This window comes from Macaca nemestrina, chromosome 3, assembly GCF_043159975.1.
Source record: "Macaca nemestrina isolate mMacNem1 chromosome 3, mMacNem.hap1, whole genome shotgun sequence".
NCBI classification, from domain to species: Eukaryota; Metazoa; Chordata; class Mammalia; order Primates; family Cercopithecidae; genus Macaca; species Macaca nemestrina.
This window is the reverse complement of record NC_092127.1, coordinates 68,825,238-68,850,726: the sequence shown is the minus strand read 5'-3', so window position 1 is coordinate 68,850,726 and position 25,489 is coordinate 68,825,238. Positions and strand designations below refer to the sequence as shown.

At 34.7% G+C, this 25,489-nt stretch overlaps 1 protein-coding gene across 29 annotated transcripts in view; it reads right to left on the bottom strand.

Annotated features, from left to right (window-relative positions):
• LOC105486162 (PR/SET domain 5) overlaps positions 1–25,489 on the bottom strand; it is a 344,263-nt gene that overhangs the window by 188,028 nt on the left and 130,746 nt on the right. For all 29 annotated transcript variants that reach the window (XR_011621031.1, XR_011621027.1, XR_011621024.1 and 26 more), the window contains 3 exons: positions 21,950–22,043; positions 18,076–18,236; positions 14,004–14,097 (listed from right to left, as the gene is read on the bottom strand). Coding sequence is in view for 10 of the 29 variants with exons in the window: in XM_011748886.3 (XP_011747188.1) it covers positions 14,004–14,097; positions 18,076–18,236; positions 21,950–22,043 (349 nt within the window). In the remaining 19 variants the exon portion in view is untranslated. The remainder of the gene's footprint in view (positions 1–14,003; positions 14,098–18,075; positions 18,237–21,949; positions 22,044–25,489) is intronic.

Sequence of the window (25,489 nt, the reverse complement as noted above, 5' to 3'; positions counted from 1 at the left end):
ACAAAAACCTGAACTTGACAATTACTCCTTGAATATTTAGAGATCCTCAACTTTTAAGAGCTTAAAAGAGTTTACAGTTGTGAGAAAGTGGGCAATAAAATGTAAAAATCAACTAAGAGAAACTTTACTTCTCAAAACACTTTTTTCATCTGATTCAAAACAAATGGAGTCTGTTTTTCAAAATCTATTTCTTTCAAGGATGCATTATTTACCTTAAGAATCTTACAGTCACAGTATCCCTCCCTCATTTCTGAAGATACTCCAACTCAAAGGACATGAGGTTCATTGGGAAGAAGGAAAAAAAAAAAAGGAGAGCCATGTGCTCACAAACTTTTCAGTTGGAAATCATAAAGCCAGATTGGGTGAATTTATTGAGGGCAAAACAAAATGCGAAATTTACTGATGCAAATTTTAAAAAGAAGAATAAGAGATGCAGAACAAAAAGAGGCAAGTTAACGAAGCGAAAGTAAAAGATTCCCTACTAAGGATGCTCTTGCTTAGCCAACAAGGTGTATGAATGACCCCCATTCCATGTGACTTGTCTAAGGGAGCAAGACGACAGACAAGAAAGGGTCTTGATGCGAGTGCGGCAAAAGCAAGGGGACTGTTCCACAAATGGCAGAAAGGTCTGAACAATCCAGACACTGGCCAAGTTTTCAAGGTTCTGACCCGCAAACAGAAACTCTTCCCTGAGTGTCCCACACTGCGATGGCAGGGAGGAATTTCAGTCAAGGAAGCAGTGTTCTTCATCATCGATCTGGTTTTGTTGTTAGGGAGTCAGAATTTGGTGAGAAAATTATCAATCATTTCACCCAGTAGTCTTCTATTTTTAGGAATTTCTACCAAAGTTTTATTTAACCCAATATTTATGGGTAAAGTTGGTGAACCGTGGCCATGGAGTAACTAAGCAGTTAAACCTTTGGTGCCTGCACACAGAGCAGTTTCCTATAAATAGTGCCAGCAAGGAAGTATCAAGAGTATGTAACGTTGAGTAGCAAGAAACCTGTAAAATTATTCTCTCTCCCATAAAACTAGAGAAGACATAAAACCTTCCCCAGCCTAGAAGCACAGTGCTGATTTGCAGAAGAACAACACAGAGAGTTATTCTGGTGTGGAAAAATAGTAGCAACAGCAGAAGAAAGCACAAATTACAGGAAATCAAATCTTTTATTTTCCAAAAGAAAAATGTTGGTGATGCAAGTTTAATAGAGGTATGCTATTAATATTATCTAATAATTTACCAATAGATAAAGTTGTTCAAACAGTTGATGTAAACTGTGGCCTAGGCTATGCCCATTTTTGAGGACTCTAGTATACCAAAAAAATGAAGAAATGATAAAAATATGAACTACGTAAATGGTGGTATATTTTAAATGATCTATCTTATTAGTCTCAGTGATGATATTATTAATCCATTTGCTTATTGTTCATAGCATTATATTCCAGGACAAATGCCACTCCCTCACTTTTCACTCTGTGCCCCTTAATCCAACCTATAACAAACTTTGACATAGCGCTATAATTTTTACATTAAAAAATTAGGGCCTTTGATACATTTGAAGAAATAAAAAATAGATAATCATATTACTAATGAAAGCCAAAATGAATGTCTGTCTCTTAAGTTGTTAGACATACTTGTCATTAACCCAAAATCAATTGAGTAGGAGCTGAGTATAGAAAAAAAGAAAAAAAAAAAAAAACAGTAGAAGAAAGGATACATTCCATCGATGTGATTGTGGATCAGAAATTATTTAAAGTGTCAATATAACATTGAGACATCAAAAAACATGCAGTTCAAGACTTTGCTTACAAGAAAATTCCATTCAAACATTTCTTGGGGAAAACCTGAAGCTTTTGAAGTATGATGCTAAGGAAATCATGTATTTCTATGTCAATTCTACTCAATGTTTCCGTTAACTCTTAGATTATCTGCAGGTAAGAGAATATTTGATTTGGTTTAATGTTAGTAATGAGACACTTAGAAAATAAATATAGCAAAATAAGTTCTCTCTCAACATATAGAGGTCATCTAATTCTTATTAAAAATGTGTTAAAATGTTGTTTTAAAATGTTTAAATTTTCATTTGTGTTTACAATTCAGTAATCATCTATTTTTTAATAATTTTATTATTGCTCTATAATTACTTATAATTATTTAAAGCTACTGTTTTTATAATGTTGGACAAATATTCTAAAAAGAATAAATTATCTCCTTTAAAAAAGCATTCAAGACAAAAGAAAAACAGTGGCTAAAATCCAAATATGATAAAATAATAATATACTGATTCTTTATTGCTAAGTTGATCACAGGTATTTATCCAAAAAATTACGTATTTCCTAAGACAGTGATTTATTACTATATTGAAATAACAACGTGCAAGCAAGCCTGGAACAGAAGGGCCTACACAGCCGGTATCTATTAACACAGAAAGCTGGTTGGAACTGTAGGCAAGTAATTAACCTTCTGGCCCAGAGGTTTAAAAACCCAAAAGCAGTTCCTAGAATTTCTTCCATAATTTATGAACAACTGATGGAATTCATGTCACAGTCCGTGGATTCCCTTGCTGAATTAACCTCAGCTCTCACTGACCCTAAGAAGCTATAAACCAACAGGAGACTGTGCTCTACTATTTCAGCTGACCCACAGAGTGCCATCTCTGTTGTTCCAGCATAGGAAGCCAGATGATAAATTACAGAGCCGCCCTCCAGGCACAATCCTGAACATTCCCCTTCAATGAAGATGACAACAACACACTGTACATGCACATTCACTCACCCCAAACCAGCCCTGTTTGACAGCAAACCCTCATCTATACTCTATAGATGATCTATATTCTGCAGCTAAAGTTTATGAAAAGATAAGCATGATGACACTGGGAATAGAGGGTCAAACGGTGTATCAAGGGAGTATGAACACCTGTGACTAAATACAGAAACACATCAGCAACGCTAGCAGCAATAGCTCACAGTATCACATGCTTACATTGTGCAGGCACTATGCAAAGTTATTTATATCTTCATTTGTTCCTCAAAACAACACTATGCAATTGGGACTTTTTCTTTTTTCTTTGTGTTTTTTTAGACAGAGTTTCACTCTATTGCCCAGGTTGGAGTGCAACGGCATGATCTCAGCTCACTGCAAACTCCACCACCTGGGTTCAAGCGATTCTCCTGCCTCAGCCTCATGAGTAGCTGGGATTACAGGTGTGCACCACCATGCCCAGCTAATTTTTGTATTTTTAGTAGAGATAGGGTTTCACCACGTTGGCCAGACTGCTTTCGAACACCTGACCTCAGGTGATCCCCCACCTCGGCCTCCCAAAGTGCTGGGATTACAGGCATGAGCCACCGCACCCAGCTGGGACTACTATTATTCCGTTTATCAGAGATGAGGAAACTAAGCTTCAAGGAAATTAACCAGCTCATTAATTTTCATTCAAGAAGGAAATAAACAGAATGGGGTTTGAAGCCCATAATCTGACTCCAGAATCAATACTCTGGATATAAAGGTGGCATTAAATAACAATGTATTACAAATACAAATTTTATGGTAGGAAAGTTTCTCCATAGCTGGAGTTAAGTTCTCAGTTGACCATAGGTAACAAACTATAGTTTCTATGTTAAAGTTATCTTCAATTGGTTGATATATCAAAAACAAAATATTGTCAAACATGATGAAAGGAGTGTATGTAGTTCTGTGGTATGTTAAAGAGTAACGGGAGGGGTTAGGGGGCATGTCGAAGAATAAGAAATAAAAATATCAGCAATGTGATATATTGGAAAAAGTTTAAGCCTCGGTTTAGTTCTAGCTGAACCACATACAAGTTTTATGACCTTAGGCAAATCATTGCACTTTGCTGGGTATTAGTTCAAATAAGAGGCTTGAACTAGATTTCTGAAACTCCTTTCTATTCTAAAGTCAAGAATATTATTTTTTTATTCTAAAAAAGTGGATGCCTTGTGCACGCTTGCCACATTCTCATTCTAATTATCAAACTGTGCAGAATAAATGGACTTTAGAAGGTGGATACAAGATTTATGAAAAATAACATTTTCAAAGTTAATGGAAAAAACAAAGTCTTGTGAGACTACAAAATGGTGGTAATGGGAACAAGGCGGGAGAAGGAGTATGCAGAACGGAACGAAGGGGAAGCAAGGATACAACCAGTTGGTTATTTAAGGTAGTGAAGGATAAAATCAATCATAAAATGAAGAAATTGGAGGATGTTTTTAATTTTAGACACTATCAACAAAAAATAAAAACATAAATACTAAAATTCCTCCCACAACTAACAGGTAATAATCCAATAGCTAATTTGTCACTGTCTTGTAGAATGAACATTAGTCCCTAGCCAATTAGCAAAAACACTTGTTTTAAAAACATTAATATGTATGAAGGAGACTGCCTTTAATGTTCCATAAAAGAATACTGTCACTGTACTGGACAGGAAATGTTGAAAAACACCAACTGGCAAATTGGAAGGAAAAACCATAAACTAGAGTCCTATTTCCTCTTCATAAAACTAAGTGTTATTTGATATCATAAAAAAGAGATTTGATTTCCCAACTTATTGATGGACAGTTTGAATACTATAAAAACAAAATTAAACTGACACCTTCAGGCATACTTGGTATGGAATTAAAAGACTAACTCCATAAAAATCTCATCACACTGCAGTATATTCAAAGGTCCAACTGCCAATTAGCAACCATTTCCTAGAAATAAAAAAAGGGAAATTTAGTAAATATAATTTAATCATTATTTCCTCTGTATGTTACTGCCCACTATAAAGCTTGACTAGGAGAAAATGAACAAGTCAATGTGTGATATGGTTTGTCTGTGTCCCCATCCAAATCTCAAATTGTAGCTCCCACAATTCCCATGGGTCATGGGAGGGACCTGGTGGGAAATAATTGAATCACAGGGTGATCTTTGCTGTGCTGTTCTTGTGATAGTGAACAAGTGTCACAAAATCTGATGGCTTTATAAAGGGGAGTTCCCCTGCACATGCTCTGTTCCCTGCCACCATGTAAAATGTGACTTTGCTCCTCCTTTGCCTTTTGCCATGATAGTGAGGCCTCCCCAGCCATGTGGAACGGTGAGTCTATTAAACCTCTGTCCTCTATAAATTACCCAGTCTTGGGTATATCTTTAATAGCAGGGTGAGAACAGACTAAAACAATGAGAAAAGATCAATCAATAAATAAAAGCATCATTTGGCTGTAAGCATAAAACTTTCATAGTACTAAATGATATAAGACTTTTATTTCCTCATCTTTTATACTGGGGGGTTTATAGAATTTCTGTAATTCTTGTGGTAATTATAATAGCTATATAGAAAAAAAAAAGAGATAACTTAAAACAGAATTTGAAGTCAGAAGACTTGTGTTTTATTACCTTGATAGTGGACAGGTCATTTGCTTCTCTGAATCTGAGCTTCCTCATGTAGAAAATGAGAATGGTCCTAGAAATGGCTGAATCCTTTCAATGGCTATGAAAGGATTAATTTAGATACTATATTTGAGAGAACTTTCCTTTTTCAACAAATTTAAAGATTGAAGAGGTGAGTCTGATCTGCCCTGTCCTTCAGCTTAGAATCTATTCATGGGAAGCTGATAAGCAAAGTACAGTGTAAAATAGCTGAAAAGAGGTATTTATATATAATAAACAATGAGAGCCCCCAGATCTCTACTAGATGAGATTTGCTACACAACTGCAAAAGACTATAATGTACTACACAATTGTTTGTAATTATTCCCGCTCCAATAGCACAGACTTGCCCTTGTCAAACAAAACAGGGCATTTGTCAGGACCGATTTCCTCTATGTTCTTTCTAATGAGAAACTTTAAAAACTAGGAAACTCCAAGCTGAAATCAAACAGGAAGTTTGGTGTTGGTTAACCACATGTTGTTCTTTATTCCCTCATTTAAGCACTGTAACTTTATGGGCACTAGCGAGTTAGATCTTGAACCATGTTATTAATGATCATTTGTTACACGGTTTCCCAACAATTACATGACAAACAACAGGATAAAAAATGGAAAGGAAAGCAAATGTGGGTGGGCCCAGCTCATAGATTGGGAAGTGTAGCATTTTCTTCTTTAATGCCAACACCTCTCAAAGTGAATGCTACGGATTTTTGTAAGTAGTATATGAAAAAATGATTTTATGGTCAACTAAATTTGTATTCAAATCTGGAACTTCTCACTGTGAACCCATGCATCCTTTTTACTATCATACAGGTACTGCAACCCACTTGTAAGTTATTTTATCTATTGAACAAGCATTCACAAGTTCTCTTTCTAAGCCAGACAGTGCGCTGAATGGTAAAAAGTAAGGTATCAGTTATGGGCATGGCCCTAAGAAAACTGAGAACCCACAGACTACTGAAGATGACCACAGGTGCAGGCAATCAGAAGCAGGCTGTGCTGAGGAGAGTAAAGGAGCATGGATATGCCGACCTAACAAGGCAGGGGTAGCGGACAGGTCAGGGGACACATCAAGAAGAAAGTAACATGTAATTGGAGATTGGAGAAAAGTGAAAGAAGGCCAGTAAGCAGTCTGGAATGTAAACAGTGAGGGGTCGGTAGTTGATAAGTCTCATGAGAAAAGTCTAGGGCATTCATTTTGTACAAGGCAAGGGGAAGTCACTGAAAGGGTTTAAGTAGGATAATAAAATGACCCAGTGAGCCTTTTTATCAATTCTTTAAAACTTCTTTTCTAAGGCTGACAAATACTTTCCAGTGCATTTCAAAGAAAATGTCTGAAAAACCCATGAGAAGAGGAAATTTTGTGGGATTCCTTTTTCAAGGAGATAAATCTAGCATCCTCAAGATGTATGAAGCATGAAATAATGACATTCAGCTTCTTCAGAAGACTGCTTCTCTAAGCAGTATAACTGTAAGAAAAAAAAAACAAAACAACAAAATGTCTGCTTACATTTAGGGAATAGAAGTCTTCCTGTTGAAAGAATCAGGCTCTGGCGGAGATGTGCACAAGACTTAAGCTATGAAGCTAGATGTTGAGGGAACAATTCTCTGGTCCACTTAAGTGGTAGCTGCATCTACACGGTTGCTGTCATTGGAATAAAACATCCCTATTTATTTATTTATTTGTTTATTTTTTGAGGTCTAGTCTCATTCTGTAGCCCAGGCCGGAGTGCAGTGGCGTGATCTCGGTTCACTGCAACCTCCGCCTTCCAGGTCCAAGCGGTTCTCCCACCTCAGCCTACCAAGTAGCTGGGATTACAGGTACCCACCGCCACGGCTAATTTTTGTATTTTCAGTAGAGATGGGGTTTCCCCACATTGGCCAGGCTGGTCTCAAACTCCTGACCTCAGGTGATCTGCCCACCTCGACCTCCCAAAGTGCTGAGATTACAGGCGTGAGTCATCGCACCTGACCCCTATTTATTTTTAAATATGAAAATTTCAAACATGAGGAAATGTTGAAAGAATAGTACAGTGAACACTGTATAAACTCACTTAGGTTTAATATTTATTAACATTTCACCAAATTTGCTTTCTCCTACTCATTTCTCTTTTTTTACATGTATTTTTATATGCCCTCCTTCTTCCTGGTCCATTTGAGAATAAGATGCAGAGAAGTTTCACACCTAAGTATTTTAGCACAAATCTTATAATAACAGTTACTTGCACAATCATGATATACACACTAAATATTTGTATTATACAAGAGAAATTATTATAAAAATTAGAAAACAGAAAATCATAAAGAAAATTAAAACTAACCATATTTATAACATAGAAATAAAAGTAGTTAATAATTTAGTAGATAACTTTTCAGTTTTTTAAATACAAATGCTTTATTCTTACAAAAATATATCCTTCTGTTTTTGTAACTTATCTTTCTCATTTCTTTTCATGTTAATTAGTATATATCCATATCACTTTTATTACCCATATAATAGTCCAGTTTACAGATATACCATAAATTATGAGTTCTTTCAATGTTAAATATGTAGGATCTTTTCCAATTTTTGCCATTATAAGCAGTTTTTCAAGGAACATAACAATGTTCTTTTTATAAAACAAACATTGTTGCCCGTAACCTCTTTTCAGACTTAGGAATCAAGTATACTTTGGATTTATGCCTAATAAATAAAGCAGTACAAATATTAAAAGCCAAGGATAAGTTTTTATGTGGCAAGGCAAACAATTTATCAACTGTATTTTGGAGGTTAGTATGGTTTAATTTCAAGGAAAAAAATTGGTGGGACATAAACAGTTCAGAATTTTAAATACCACCAAATAATATTTTTTCAATTGAGTTGTCATTTAAACATATATTAAAAAGAATGCTTAGCCTTTAAAAAGAAAACTCTTAGTTAATCAGCAACATAGCCATCTAAAATGCATTTTCCCCAAATTAATATATTAAGAAAATTCCATGATTAAAAGTATGCTAAACACCATGATATTAAGTTAATTCCTTATCAATAGTCAACCAAGATTATATCTACAAAACTAAGTTATGAAAATTTCAGCATGTTCAGCAATTTAAGATCTTGATAAAGTTGGAAGAAATAAAAGGGAAAGGTATTGAACATGAAAATTCTCAATATGATGTCCTGTAAATAAACCTAAGAAGAAATGTAGAAAATAATATAAGAGGTTATATCATTCAGTAAAGGCTTGCCACAGTATATTAATAAACACAATTCATTGAACTTTGGAAAAGTAGTCTTAACAAGGAGTGATATTATAGAAGAATTTTAGAAAGTATGCTTATGTCAATGAACTGACCATCTACTATGAACTAGCACTAAGTATTTTACATACATGATTTCATTTATTCTTCACAAAAATGTACAATGTAAAACAGGACTTAGAGACATGAAGAAATTTGCTCAAAAGTATATGACTAACTAGTGGCGGGGGCTAGGATTTGAACTCAAGCCAGCTGTCCCAAAGCCCCTGCTGTTTCCATTATGCAAGACTGACTCCCATGGCAGAGGAGGGTATAACAGGAAACACACTGAGACCTGTTTCTACTAATCACGGCAACTCCCCAGGCGGGAAAAGTTATTCAATCTCATGAGAACTCAGAGTCCCCTGAACCCTAACTACATAATTTCAAATATCAGCAAAAACATTACTGATAGGATGATCTTTTATCAAATTTCTATCTTTTGCTATCTGCAGGCAGGTTTTGGAGTTGAGTTCTAGAATATATCTACAAGTAAGCCCAAATTTAGAAAGTCTTAATGTTTTTCTATTTACAGTCATAAACACAATAATATCAGCCCAACAGTGAACAGTTCCTATGCAAAAGTAGAGTCAAAGTTGGCAAACCTACTCATCAACTGACTTCTGCAGCAAAGGCAATGCCAATGGACATTAACATGTTGCAGTGGCAGCAACAGCAGTGGCAAAAGCTTGAAAATTTATTATCAAGAATGCCGCAGCAACAGTTGGAAGCAATACCAGTCTGAGAAATCAAGTGAGAGAAATGGGCCCAGTTAAACAGAATAGCCTCTGTCAGCTGGGTTCTTATTCACAGGGGCCAACACATATTTCACACAAATTGCTTTTTCCTAGGTATTTATCATTGGCCAGGGGGCCCTTCAAGAGTATTTGTTCCCCAAATATGGCCTGAGTACTCCTGGGAATCACCAAGACTCTTTACAAGGTCCGCAAGGTCAAAATTACTTTCATAATATTACTATTATGTTATTTGTCTTTTTCACCATGTTGACATTTACTCTAATGGCATAAAAGTAATGGTGAGTAAAATTGGTAACTGCTAGTGACCTCAATTTGTAATACTAGTCACTGTAGTCTTCACAGTCACAACTCACAGTAGAAATGAATGCCAGTTTCACTTGAGAACATCTATGATTAAGTAAAACATATTAATATGTTTAAATAAACGTATTTATTAAGTTCTAGCCTTTGTGTATCATCTTTTTAATATTTGGAAATTAAGCAGAAAGCACTTGTAATGCATGCTGATGTATGAAAGTTGTCTCAAGGAAAAGCACTTGAGTGATTGAGTTGCAAGCTGACCTGGCAGTTTTTTTCACGGAACACCATTTTTATATGAAACAAAATGACTGATAGACAAATTATGGTTATTAAACATTTTGTGCACATTTGTTCTTTGAATATAAAAGAAGTGAGCCTGTCATTGAAAAAAATAAAGAAAAAAGGAAATGATAGGAATTGTTAGGAAATATAGGAATTACAGCAGTCAAGCAAAATTTAGAATGCTCCCAAGTGCTTGAAGGCTTCTGAATATTTAGGCTATGTAATGAGATCAGCAATGATATTAACATATCATCCCCTGAATAAGATAAAACGTTCCTCCTCTAAGTAAAGTAAAACATAAAAGATCTGCATAATTTAGTGAGCCAATATTTTCCAAGTTATCTGTAACATGATGATGTTACAGAATCATGCATGGGTAAAAGATCATTCGAATTGCAACACAGACCAACTGATTCTACTGTCACAGAATAGGCAAAACTCACTGAGATAATTTTAGGTTCCACACAACAATAAGCCTTTAAAAACACTAGCCCTTTTTGAGTTTTAGTGCAGGAATAATATCCAAGGTAATATCATCCACGGTAATAACATCCAAAATTATTTGACAACTATTAAAATACTTTCCCCTTCTAACTACATATCCATGAGGCCAGATTTTCTTCATATTCTGCATCCTGCTGCAATCAAAAGATACTGCAGCAGGATGAGTGAAGAAATAGATATGAGAATCCAGCTGTCTCCTCTTAAACCAGATAGACTTTCAGAAATGTAAAACAACTTCTCCTTTCACACTAAATGATTTCTAGTTTAGAAAATGCAGGTATTTTCTATAAAAATATGTATGCTAACATGTAATGGGTATAATATTGTTATTTTTAGTAAATTAACAAGTAAACATTTTTAAATTTTCTAATATGGTAAACAGCTTTAATTTCTAATATGGCAAATAGTTATAGATATAACCCACATAAACAAAAGCTTTCCAGAATCCTCGATTATTTTTAAGAGTGGTACAGAGCGATGAGGCCACAACATGAGCATCACTGATTCAAAGAACACTGCTCCACAGAGGCTGCATCAGCTGTCCTCTCCTGACTGTCCCCACCTTGCCTTCACTCGTGTTCCTTGCCACTTCATTGTGTCCTCTCTAAATAATGTATAACTAAATACTTCTTGAAGAATAGGTCGTGACCATCACCTTCATCATGTGATAGCACACCCATAAAGTGCTACACCTAGCACTGAAAAACAGCTGAATAAAACCAGGTGACTTCATAAGGAAAAGTAATGCAGGGAGAAGAAAACACCGTATTTACAGAATCAAAACATTTGGAGCTCTGCTTTCATACTAGTGAAATAACTGCATAAAACCATGTGATTACTGAACCAGACTGTAGCCTGGGAGGGCAAATGAATGCTTATCATTTGAGGGACAGGACAAAGCAAATAAAAGGGAAGTGAAACCATCATTTGTCCATGCAGGAAAACAAATTTGTGCCAGGGCTGTTATGGAGGCCCAGATGCCAGCCACCAACCACTTCCAACCACTTCCAACACAACCTCAGCCACACTGCTAGGCAGTGGTCAATGAGGGCACAGGCTTGACATCAAAATAACCCAAAGAAGAACTGTAAGATGAGAAAGTATAATAAGTTTTATTTTAAACAGAAAAATCTGGTTATAAGTAAATAACTAGATAAACAATTAGAATTATAGTTTCTGTGTGGACCTACAAACACATACACCACTTTCTCCCTCTCTCTGTCTCTGTCTGTCTCTCTCTCTCTCTATATATATATATACACACACAGAAACACACACACACACACACATATAATTTATTTATCTATCAAGCAAATTGTATGTGTTGGTTCATTGTGCCTTACCACTGCTGTCTGAATTTAGATGACCAGTTCTCTTGATCAGAAGTCAAATTTAATAGGCCAGAATCTGTACAACATTTGGCCCAGACCCATGTACACAATAAATAACCAAATGATACATAAAGTGATCTGGAGTTTAGAATATACTTTATACATAATATAGAACATAAGATAACAAAAACCATGACATATATTTAATAATTTTTATCAGAGAGAATTCTTGGAACTCTAAAAATTTTCTTATTACTGTAATTTTATGGAGGATAATAATAATTAAAATTTTAGGAGCAATTACTAGTATAAGTGCTTTGTTCTTCTCCACTGCCTAGCCATACTATGAGTAAAATAAAATGTAGGCACACAATATCCTCAAGGATGGAATTATTTTGAATAATCAAGGGTTCTACTGGATTGGGTTTATCCTTTCTGTGCTGGTAGCTATGTCTTAACGCATTCTGAAAATCATAAGTCCCTGCCTTTTAAAAACACACTATACCAAACATAACACAATTACATCCTGTCTTGGGGCATTATCATAAACTGACTGTTCTGATCTGTACATATAATATACGTTTCCTATTCCCTACTTGCCCTCTTCTCATACACAAATTAAACGTACATGCACACTAACACAGCATGAAATCTGCTAAGCAAACTAAATCTAAGTATGGCACAAAGATATCTTCTAAGAATTACTGATATCAGAGTGAAGGGCTGTTGATTTCGCCCTTGCCCTTACTCCATCCTAACTCTATACAGCCACAAATACACATAAAAGAGCGCTGCCCAGTGACATCAAAGATTATACCACTAGACTGCCGTGCTGGCCAGGAACTTCAACACTCTCTCTGGTCCCTCTTCATTAGTTCCCTACTTCTGTACCATCAGTACCTGGTGCCACCGGCCATTGGCACAATTTTAAGTACATCTGCCCTCAACATGGTTCTCTGCTTCTCATTCCCATGTGCTGCCCTCTGCTTTTCATTTTGCAGTCTGCTTCTGCAACACTTGATCTCAAAAGCCTCACTTTCTCTAGATGACTTCTAATTAAGAAAAACCTTCCTTTTCTTCTTTAGAGCACCTGTTATTCCACAGCTATCTGTTCTTGGTTGTGTTTCATTTAAAAGTATTTAAGTACCTATTCTAAGATAATAAATTCTAAACTGACCTTATGTCTTTAAGCTTTAGTCAGAAAATTAAAAATTACGCTCCAAGGGTGTCCCTTCCTCCACCTATATCTAATATTCACTGTATTGATTCTTTGGCCTACTTTAACGTTTCTCCATTGACAATACAGTTATTATGCTAGACACTGAGCTACGTACTGGGGATACAAAGGTAAAAAAAGTCAAATACTACAGCCCTTGAAGAGGAAACTTCAGCTGTATAATCCAGTCACATGGTGCTCCATGTAATTAGAGTCTAGCTACTGAAAAAAGTTTTCAGGCTGATGTAAAATCATCTAGTTATTAATATTAATAGTGTTCTTTCAAGTCTTTTTCAAGGGCTTATCTACGTGATAGGTAGGATCCAGACAAGGTTCTTTCAAGTATATTCAGTTGTTCATTCAACCTCCACTAGGGCACAGCTTTCTTTCATTGGAGAAATTACACAGAAGTGGTAAGAAAAGAAGGGGATCTTTAGGAAGCAGTCCGTGACATAACAGATATTCACTCACAGCACCCACCCGGGTATCCAATAAATCCTACAGCATTCACGCAATATTCCAAGGTAAAAAGGCCACATTTGACATGAGTTACAGGAGGGATTATAAATCAAGTCGATGCCCTTAACTATCTATATAAAGTGAAACTGTTATTCTCTAATTCCATCCATTAGAATCACATAGAAGTTAATCACAGTTATATCACAACCAAACATTAAAAACATTATTTCCACTTTAGATGTTTTACTTAGTTTGAGAAAATATATTTATTTTAAATTCTTCTAGATGAAAAAACTGGATTTTACAATGCTTTAAGAGAGAGAAAACAGCCAAGATTAATTCTTAATCTGGAAGATATTTGTACTATTACAATATTTACTGTCTTGGAAGCATGTGATTGCTCTAAGTGGTTTTTATCACTAGTCTAATTACAGTCTCCATACCTGTGTGGCTCCGGATATGAACTCGGAGTGTACCACTGCTGGCAAATTTCTGGCCACAATATGGACAGATTTTCTCCTTTTCTCCTGTATGTGTCTAAATGGAAAGGGATAAAAAGGCTAAGGATAAATACAAAGAATTAGGTAAAGATGATTAAATGCCTCTGACAATAGTAAATCCTTATTTTCTAGGATTACATTTCATTAAAATGATTTAATTTCACAATGAGATTTTAAACAATTTATGATGGATATTCCCATTGGCTCAAAAAAATGCCTTAGAATCATGCATTAGCGTTAATTTCAAAATCGTTCTGCAGTTTACTCTTTTAAGCCCTCATGGAGCCCCAACCAAAAATGATTAAATTATACAAAACCAGTATATTCTAGCAAAACCACATAATCAAAATAGGGCTATAGCTACCCTTCCCAGTTGCCAAGAAACACTTCATTTGAAGCATTTTTCACATTCTTTGTGTGTATTTAACTCTTGAGGACAGAATTAATCTTAATAAAGTCATCTGTTACTTGTGTTATGCTGTTTGACTAGACTGGTTTTACTGCAAAGCAAAAAGGAATATAAATCTGATTTGACCCTTAAAATCAGCAGGTGGTAACTGAGCAGTCAATTTGAAAGCATATTTCTGCCCTCAACATGCCTTTCATCTAGGTATAAACAATCACACGAGGAAAGGTAAGTAAGTTTTGGTTAAAAAGCAAGTTTCGATAAATGCTGGAGAGTTCAAAGAGTAAAGAGTGACCCCTCCCCAAAGGAGGAGGAAGATTGTGCATTTTAAACTGGCCCCACAGTCTCATCAGGAGACCAATTTTGCTCCCAACATAAAAACAGATAATTCCAATTAATGAAGGATCAGAGCTACTTCTCAAGTCCCAGTGTTTCTCAAACTTAAGAGATCGGGGAAGAAGGGAGGTGAATGCAATTCCTTCAGGTATGTACACATTCTTTCTAAGACTACTTTTAGAATTTTTTTTTCAATGTAACCAAAAAATTAATAAAAGTATTAATTTTATCGTCTAGGTTATAATCATCTAGGTTACAATCACAAAACAGAGCTTCCAGGGCCTATGTTTGCCTTTGTTCTTAAGAACAAATTCCTGACAAGTAGTCAAGTAGTATCTGAACTGCCATAAACTAATGAAAAAAGAATAGAAAAAGTTTTCTTTTAATGACGTTTCTCAGAAGAGAACACTGGCTGTCATAGAGAAAAAGGGGTGGGGCAATTACCTCATCACCTGACAACATCAAAGAACCATCACCATAGCAAAACATTTTCATCTTCCATATTAAATTGTTAACATTAATGTAACTGACTTTGCAGCCTTATTAATATTTAATTTGCAAATTTGCAATTTGTATTAAAATGTGTATTTGGATATGTACTATCACATTTACAATTTTTAAAGAGCTATAAACTAAAGACCTTAGTCAGTATCAGTGTCTTTTGCTTTTTTTTCCTTGAAACAATTTATATTATACTCAAGTTTGAAAAACACAGCCGAATCAACTACCATGCTAGCCAACAACACTGTAAAACAAGCATCTCCTGGATTTTGTATTTGGCAAGCACTTAACTTTCCATTTTTACTACAAGCTGATATACAAAAGAGTTATATATCTTTACACTTCAGTAAGAGCCTTTACTCCCCTGGTCCACATTATGGTTCAATCTAAAGTAAAATACATAATATTTTAACATATAACAGACCTCTCTTCTTTTTTATTTTATTTTATTTTATTTATTTATTTATTTTTGATCTCTCTTCTTTTCATTACCTGACAGAAGGGGCAAAGTATGCCAATTTGTCCTCCATTAGTGTAAGGTTGTTTAGAAATTATATATATACAGTTAGAGAATTGAATTATTCCAAACAGGTAATTACTAATATATTTGTAATTAATTCATAAAATCACAGCATTTCTTTTGCTGCTATGTATTTCATTGTTCATTTATATGACTGTCATTGGTTCCAAACTGAAGAAGTTCCAAATTGAAGGACATTAGAGTTATATTAATGAAAAAAATTAAAATATTCCTTTCATTTAACTCAAAAATATATCTATCATTAGGTTCCAATTTTGGTTAGCTAGTTTCAAAAGACATTAAAGGTATAATACTAAACTACCTTAAATATGAATAAGAAAGAATGGAAACAGCTCACTTTAAGAACAATACTGAATAAATTTATGAGATTAAAATGAGTAACACAATACAAAATATACTGTGTGACTATTATTGCAGACAAGGTAAACTCTCTTGAAAGCTCACTATACTTTTCCTTTATTTATTGAAAGACAACCAAAAATGTGTTAAATTCATGCAAAAAGTAATTCAAGCAAAGAAAGTCGAAAGACTCTTTTATTCAGAGACCTAAAAAAAAAAAAAAAAAAAAAAGATAATATCATTACTACTCAGCATTAAAAATACAGGAACCCATATACCCTAGATGTGATTATTATACACTGAATACCTGTATCAAAATATAATATCTCAGGCTGTGCACAGTGGCTCATGCCTATAATCCCAGCACTTTGGGAACCCAAGGTGGGCACATCACTGGAGGTCAAGAGTTCTAGACCAGCCTGGCCAGCATGGTGAAACCCCATCTCTATTAAAAATACAAAAAAGTAGCCAGGCATGATAGTAGGCACTTATACTCCCAGCTACTTGGGAGGTTGAGGCTCAAGAATTGCTTGAACCCAGGAGGCAGGGGTTGCAGAGAGCCGAGATGGCACCACTGCACTCCAGCCTGGGTGACAAGAGTGAGACTCTGACTCAAACAAACAAACAAACAAACAAACAATATATATATATATATATATATATATATATATATATATATATAAAATATCTCCTGTATATAACTACATCTACTATGTACCCATAAAAATTAAATATTAAAAAAAATTCAGGAAAAGAAAGTTACTCAATTCAATCCTTTTGAAACAGTTGTATTAAGGATAGATAAGATAGACAGATAAGATAGATACTGAAGCAGGAGTTATTTCTTCACATTCATTCAGTATCACATACTAATGGCAGAAAACTACCACACTTCATGGTTACTTCTAAAGTTAACACCGCCTGAGTGCAGTGGCTCACGCCTGTAATTCCAGCACTTTCAGAGGCTGAGATGGGAGAATAGCTTGAGCTCAGGAGTTCAAGACCATCTGGGGCAACATAGCAAGACCCTGTCTCTACAAAAATGTAAAAAAATTAGCTGGGCATGGTAAGACATGACTGTAGTCTCAGCTACTCGGGAGGTTTCAACAGGAGGATCACTTCAGCCCAGGTGTTCGAGGATACAGTAAGCTGTGATGACGCCACTGCACTACAGCCTGGGCAACAGAGCGAGACTCTGTCTCCAAAATAAGGAAAAAAGTCAGCATTAAAACCTTTAAGTGTATTTGTTACAAGTTTTACTATTTAAAATATATACTTAAAAATGCATTATTGGGCAAGTAAAAAATAAACTCGATTCCCTTGAGGTAATTACCCAAGTAGCACAATACAAAAAAATATAATCTCCAAATCATTACATGAATATTTTCTCTGAGTTAAGCAAAAATTTATCGAGTCCCTATTCCGTACCAGAAACGTCCCTATGCTCTAGAGACGTAAAGATCAAAGACCATCCCAATACCAAAAGGGCTCAGTCTATTAACTTGCCAATAAACATAAGAATTCACTTTGAAAAAATAAAATTATTAAAGTACTGCTCATATTTCTTTGAAAGAAACAGCCTACATTAACCAAAAATGAATAAAAATTGATAAGCTCCTGCTCACTGAGTACTTTTTAGAAACCACCTATCAGCAAAGCTATGGGTTATGAAGAGTCTCCATCTAACTCAGGTTCTCATTCATGGAAAAAAATAGGTCTATCCTGAAAGATGAAGAAAGCGAACATTGTTTGAAGAGCTGATAGAAATCACACATTTGTCATTCTGAGTAAATATTTTGATAGATTAATATATAATTATCACATGATAGTTAACATATATACCCATACTGCTTAAATATGTAATCCGTTCAAACTAACAGATTTCCACTTACTTTCTTATGACTTCTAAGCACTGAAGGTGTAACAAAGGCCTTATTACATAGCTCACACCTATACTTCTTGTGTCTTTCATGAACCACCTGGACATGAACGTTTAATGTATCCTTCCTCTTAAAGGTAGCATCGCAGTGATGGCACTTGAAAGTCCTCTCACCTTAGAAACAAAGAGAAACATTTAAGAAGCAATAGCAGGGTCCTATTGATTTCCTCCCATGTATGCCAGACTTAGTTGCTTTCTCCAAAACGTTGGCTTTGTAGCTCTAAGAATGTAACTTTTTTTTTTTTTTTTTACAACAAATTTCAGTTCCATTATCTGCTAATTCACTGTGTGACCAGGCCGAGGTCCTTTCATCTTACATCTTCAGTCTTCTCAACTGGAAAATGTGGGGACTGAATTAGCAAAATTCTCAAAGTTACCATGAACATTTTTAAAAAGTATGCACTTCTGCAGCAGGGCCTGGGATTTGAGGTAAATAGATTCCAGTGACACAAGGCCTCTGTCAAGCAAGGTGAGTTGCCTTTGGGCCCCTCCCAAAGTCGCCTCAAATCCCACCACTGTCCCTATCACCTCCTGTGAATAGATAATAGGCAGAACTGGATCGTAGGTAGAGAGTTGAGGAGGAAAACTCCTGAGGGGAGAGGGTGTGCATCAGAGCTCAGGCCCTCCCATTCTGGGAGGGGGAAAGGGTTACAATGCCCCTGCTTCCTCAGTACTGATTCAGGAACCTGGACTGGAGGCTCCCTGATTCAGTCCTTGGGCAGTTGTAAAAAGTCTCCAAGGCTTTGAGGGATGGGGGTCTTTCAGAGAGGAATTAAATTGGGATAGGAAGATGAAGACTAGCAGCCACCCTGGGTATTTCACTTTCTTCTCATTATCCAGCCTGGGGCTGAGGGGAAAACAACCTCAGAAACTACATATAGAAATCTTATGGTACTTTCTTACTTTCATATAATGCTATTTTTATAGTTCTTCTTAACACATAGGCCTAAGTTTTAGTGGCCATTTTAAATACAATTACAGCCATGAATGTGCGCAATTAGAACACAATGTTTAATAACAATACAGTATAAAATGTATGTAGTATGTGACTGTATAAACAAGACAGACTAGTATTTGAATATAATTTCCTTTTTTAGAAAACTGTCATATTAGCATAGATTCCCATATTGTATTGATAACAAGGCAAAATTAATAATAATTAAATTTCTATATCTAAGTAAGAGATTATCTCAATTTTAGCCAAGCTCTTCTAAATTCCTTCCACCATAACCAGCACCAAATTTAGCAATGTAAAGACCCTATTATTTTTTTACATGAAAGGAAGGAAGAAAGGAAGGATGGAGGGAGGGGCAAAAAGAAGGAGAAAAGGAAAAGAAAAATTACCTTCTCTTTGTCTTTCTAAATAGAATAATCCCTCTCTAACTTAAAGTCTCTTAGAGTCCTGTTGACATTTAATGTCTGAAACAAAGTCACATCCATACAATGCATGAACTGTGTGGATTCTGAGAGCTTTGTTTATTTGTGCGTTTTTGTTGCAGAGTACTATTTTTGTAAACTATCTTTATTCTTTTTGTTTCATTTAAACATTGTTTGTACAAGATGTATAATCAGTGATAGCATAAGGAAATATCAATTGATATAAGACTGTAAACATTAATGTTAATATCAAATCTATTCAGGTACTGAAAGAGATGTTTTTATAAAACCTCTAAGATTGCTCCTATCAAAGCATTTTCATTAAACTACCAAGTGAACTAAAATGTTGGTCCCTGTACAAAATCTCGTCAAGCTATAGTAAGGAAGTCCTTACCTTCCTTCTTTCATACTTTAATTGCAGATTTCTTTGTGTTAAATTTATAAGAATTTTTCCCTATCTTAGTACGTACAAGCTAGCCAGCAACTTGCCTTTTGGTTTTCAGCATATTGGGAAATAGCAATAATTCCCAAAATTATTACAAGTTATTCTTCACATTTTGAGCCAGAAAGCTGATGTAAATTTCTAACAACAGCTTTCATATTTTAAAGTTAAATAAATGGGTTTTAATTTTCATATTGTATAAGACAAGGCCTAGTATTTTGTCCTATTTTAGCCATTTTTGGTGTTCCCATTCTTTTCACTAATGATGTCTAACTTTATTTCCCTTAAATAACTCATTTACTCACTCAATTATCAAAGTTGATTTTCCTGGCCAAATGTCATGATGCAGCTTCATAAAACCTGTGATTAATGTGCTGATCAACATCATATTAAATACATACTCCATAGCACAGTCTACACATAGTCACTTTAATCCTATTTTCTCAAGTGAATGAGAACCAAAAAACTGAAAGCAAAGGTGGTAGATTACTTCTGTTAAGAATTCCTTGCTGTCATTAGAAATAAAATTGCATCATTCCCAAGCAAAATTTCCCGAGCATCAAGTCAAATTTAGCCATATTTCAATAGCGTGAATGAGGTTTACTTGTCCAAATCTCTATTCTAACATTCATTCATCTCATAACAGTTATTTTTCTAAATCAAACTGGTAATGAAATAGAAATTCCTGCAATTGCACAACAAATTTTATTTTTAAACACATTCTTTTTAATAAGAAAAATGGTAAGTTGTGCTAATAACTTCTTTAGACCTATAAGCTGAATGTAGAACGGCCTGAGAGCATATCATTACCTTTTTTTTAACAGGAAGCAGATTGCATTTCATCAGCATCATTACCACTCAATACTTATTTTAAGAAAACTTAGTATCTTTATTATTTTGCATTTTGAACACTTGACCAGAGAAAATTTCTCCATGATACTGCCTCTGTATAACCAACTGTCAAAATTAATTATTTTTTCTTTCCTCAAGAATATTAAAAATTTAAGCTGCAGTAGGAACTTAATGTGTATAGAGGATTTTCTACTGATTAAGCTAATTAAATTAAAAGTAAGAAGAGTAAATATTATCCATGGTACACAATTTTTCCGTTAATTTTAGATATAGTACTGTAGTAAGTTTCTGGCTACTTCAGCGTCTAAACAGAGAATCCACTTTCAAACTCAGCTTGGCAATAACATGTTTTTTCAATAAAGTGATATCCTTTAGTGATATAACTGGACATTCTGTGGTGTTATAAAAAGAGCTCTGAGTGGAGGCGTTAGACTTTTATGGTGCGTATGTATGCAACTTAATCAGAAAGAAAAAGAATGCAACTTCAAAAAGAAGAAATCTGAGACAGTAGCAAGTAGGAAATGCACCTCAAGGTGTGTATGTATAAAATTACTGCAAAAGAAAAAAATTGCCATTGACAAAAGAAGAAATCTCAGGCAGCGGTAAGTAGGAAAAGCACCAATCAGGGACCTTTTGCTACTCCTTGCGCTGTGAAATCTTGAGTATGTCATGGTGCTTCAGAGGTTCAATATTTTGTATCCCCCTCAAATTAAGGTGTCAGATTAGATGTGCACTCTGATCCTTTTCAACTTGAAAAGTTTGTGAACTCATAAAACGATGCCACATATCTCCATATTTTAAAGAGTCTGACATGTTTTCTTAATCGTTATATTTGAAAGGAAACAAAATCATGTTTCAAAACAAAATTCAAAGACATCTTCCTGAATATGGAATATGCTTTTTATATACAAACTTTAAATAATGGGAAGAAATTATATAAAATAAAATATCTCATAAAATAATTAATATTACTGTGGAAAAATAAAGCAAATCTAAAGGGTAAAAAGGTGAAAGGCAGAATTTTCGTTCGTTCTTACATTTAAAGTCAGATTATATAAATACAGGCACACCTTTGGGATGTCTACATTCTCAAAGGTTATAAGAACAAAGTATGAGATAATTCCTTATGTTCTTAACTGCCTGAATCATGACTTACTGTTATGTATTAGCAGGTGTCTCTGCAAAGAAAATGGGGTCCGAAACAAAGCTTTACATTCTTCACATTGGAACGGTCTCTCCTCAGAGTGGGTCTGCAGAGGAAAGATACTGAGTCAGGAGGATCTAGAATCAACCAGTCATTACAATGGATGAGTGGAGGTTGGATTCATGATGCGAAAGACGAAAGAAGGGAAGGTGGATGGTATCTGTTTCTTCCAGTGCCATTCTTCCACCATAAAATTGTAAAGACAAATGTGCTGTGTTTGCAAAAGGAAAAATCACTTTCAAATGCTCACATTAATTATTAATTTGATAAACAGTAAAAACAATTATTCCTATTATCTCAAACTGCTAATCTGAATACACACTGAGATTTCTCAGGGCCGACTTTGCAGTGAAACTGTGTGTACTTTCTCTGAGAACTAAGCCTCCTCTATCACTGGCCAGGCTTTTACTCTGCTGGTACAGCATTTGCAATATACATAAAGGAAATTATTAAAAGAGAAATTGTTTTCACACTTTTCTCTCAGCTTCGCTGAATCAGTTCAAATAATTTTAGTCCTAGGTGCTGTTTTTCCCTAAATTACACTAGAGCACTTACGTTATAATTAACCCTAATTAACATTCATTAAATATTTAATTTGTGTCAAATGCTATTCTAAACACTTAACATAAATCATTTCTCTTAATTACAACAGTAACTGGATTAATAAAACACTATACTGACTCCAGTTTACAAGTGATAAAACTAAGGCTCAAAAAGTTGCAGTAACTTGTGAAGGTCAAACAGCAGAGATTCCCCAAACAATATTAAGCACCCAGGTACATAAGAAACAAAAATATACTGATAAACAAGAAACAATGAAAAGCCACTAACTAGATCTAAAATTCAAAAACAAAACCAAAACAAAACAGCAAACACTGCTAACTCCACCTCTTTTACATTACACATCAGTATAAACCCATTTGGTACAAATCAGCAAATAAAATCTTATTCTACTATAGATGGCATGATAGTAAGTCTCATAAATGCTAAAAAAAATTAAAAATTAAACTATTATCTCATATTACATAAAACAAATCATATAACTGATGGGTTTTTATAATACATATGACATAAAACCAAAAAAGGTAATTTTTAAAAAGTCACTTTATCACACCCTATTAATTTATATATTTTCTTAGTTTAGTGAACATAATATTAAAGATACAAAGATACCCTATTAGCATAATGTTGGTGAGAAAGATATTTTCATGTTTGGTTTTAGTTGTGAAAGATATAGAGAAAGCATGAAAGAACAGATATTTAAGATTAGTCAGGATAAATTACAGATAATCCAATGTGCTATTTAGCCAAAGAAATTAAAATGACAGCACGGAAATACATAGATCAACAAAACAGAAAAACAAGTAGGTTTCTTGAATTACATAAAACACATGAACATTTAGTACAGGAGAAATATGGCATTTAAAATTGGTGGAAAATAGAGTAGAAAGTTTAGTAAATGGCTTTGAGGCAAATGTTCAGATATTCAGGAAAAAGTAATGTTGGATCTACTACTCACCTCTTACAATAAGATAAATTGCAAATCAATTCAGGTATTTTTCTTAAAATGAAGAATAACACTTTAAATGTACTAGAAGAAAACCTGAGTAAATTTTTAAATTACTTTTGAATCTGGAAAGGCTTTCCAAGCAAGGTAGAAAACCAGACATTAAAATGACAGAAATAAATAAACTTAAAGCTGCAAAGCAAAAATCTTTGATGACCAAACAAATATCTGAAACATAAAACAAAAGTGTAATGTTGCTAATGTAAGAAGTTATGGCATATAAATAAGAAAAGATGAAAACGGACAAAAGGACTCCCTTCCAAATAACACTCCTAAAATTTCATTCATCATTTTATTTTGTGCGCTATGCATTTCATTCCTCTACTAGCAAGTCCTATTTTAGATGCTGAGCATATAGCCACGAACCAAAGACAACATCCCTGCTATCATGAAGCTTTTACACTAGCAGAGGAGAAGGACAATAAACAAATGAAAAAGTATGTACTATATTAGGAAGAGATAAATGCGATGGAGAAAAATTAAGCAAGAAAGAAGATAGCAAATGTTTCAGAGAATGGGGTAGCAATTTTAAATGTGTGGTCAAGAAAATTCTAGCTGAGAAGTGACCTATGAGATAAGATCTGATGGATATGAGGGAGCAAGGGTGGGTATTTGAGCGACCTAGGCAGGAAACATCATGGAAGCCAGCATGGTTGGAGCCATGTGAAAGAGGCAGAGAAGTGGGGAGATGCAGTCAGAAGAATGGGAGAAGTAGAGGAGGAGAAGCAAATGGTGTGTGGCCTGGCTGGCCCGTGCAGGAATTTTGTCTTTTATTCTGAGAGAGATGTAACTTTCTGCAGGATTTGGAGCAGATGAGGGACACAATTCACCTGACATTTAACAGGATGCCATGACGGCTGTGTTGACAACAAAATGTAGGGGAAAACAGAAAGCAGAGAAGCAACAGCAATGCATCAGGAGAGAGATCATTCGAGCTTATCCAGGGTGGTAGCCACAGATGTGAAGAGAAGTAGTAGAGTTCTAAATATCTTCTGAAAGTGAACAGGTTTTGAGAAGGTACCTGGATACGAAGCATGAGACACAAAAAGAAGGAGGCAAGCATGACTCCAAGATTTGTGATCTGGGCACTGCAATGATGGATTAGCCATTAACAGATATTCAGAAGAGCAGCAAGAAACAAGTTTGAGTAAAACATCAGGGGTTCCATTTTGGACAAGTTCAAATAAATATTATGAGACGTCTAGCATTACAGGTACTGGAATATTTCAAGTCTAGATTATAAGGTACAAGATGGAGATGTCAGATTACATATGGTATCAATATTTAAAGCCATGAATATGATAAAAGAATAAAAAATTAAAAATAAAGATACTATCTGTGATTAATCAGACTGCCAAAGATGAAGATGATGGATATCATTCAGTGTTGACTAAAGAGTAAAAACAGGCAATCTCACATACTGTAATTGGGAATAAAAATTTTCTGGGTAACAATGTGGTTCTATGTACCAAAATGACAAATGTGCACATCCCTTGACTAACCAATTCCCTTTATAGAACTATATCTGACAAATTCTTGCACAAAATACTTGTTTTTAAATAAAAGGAAAATTCCTAAATGCCCATAAAACGATATAAACTTGGTTAACTAAATTGTAGTAGATGTTATAATTATATATTTATTTTCTTAGATATGAAAAGTCATGCATATCATACTTTAGGTGTCAAAAGCAGAGTGCAAAACATAATATATAGAATACCATTTAAGCTGCTTACATATACGCACATAGAATGGAGTCTAGGAAGACATTCTACAAAACATTAAGGAGGGTTTTTTTATAGGAAAGAGAGTGATATTTGACAGAATGTTTGCTTTCTTCTTTATACCTTTCTTTGATGCTTGGATTTTCCACACTAAGTAGATAGCATTATCATAAGAAGGTAGAAACTATTTTGTTTTTAGAG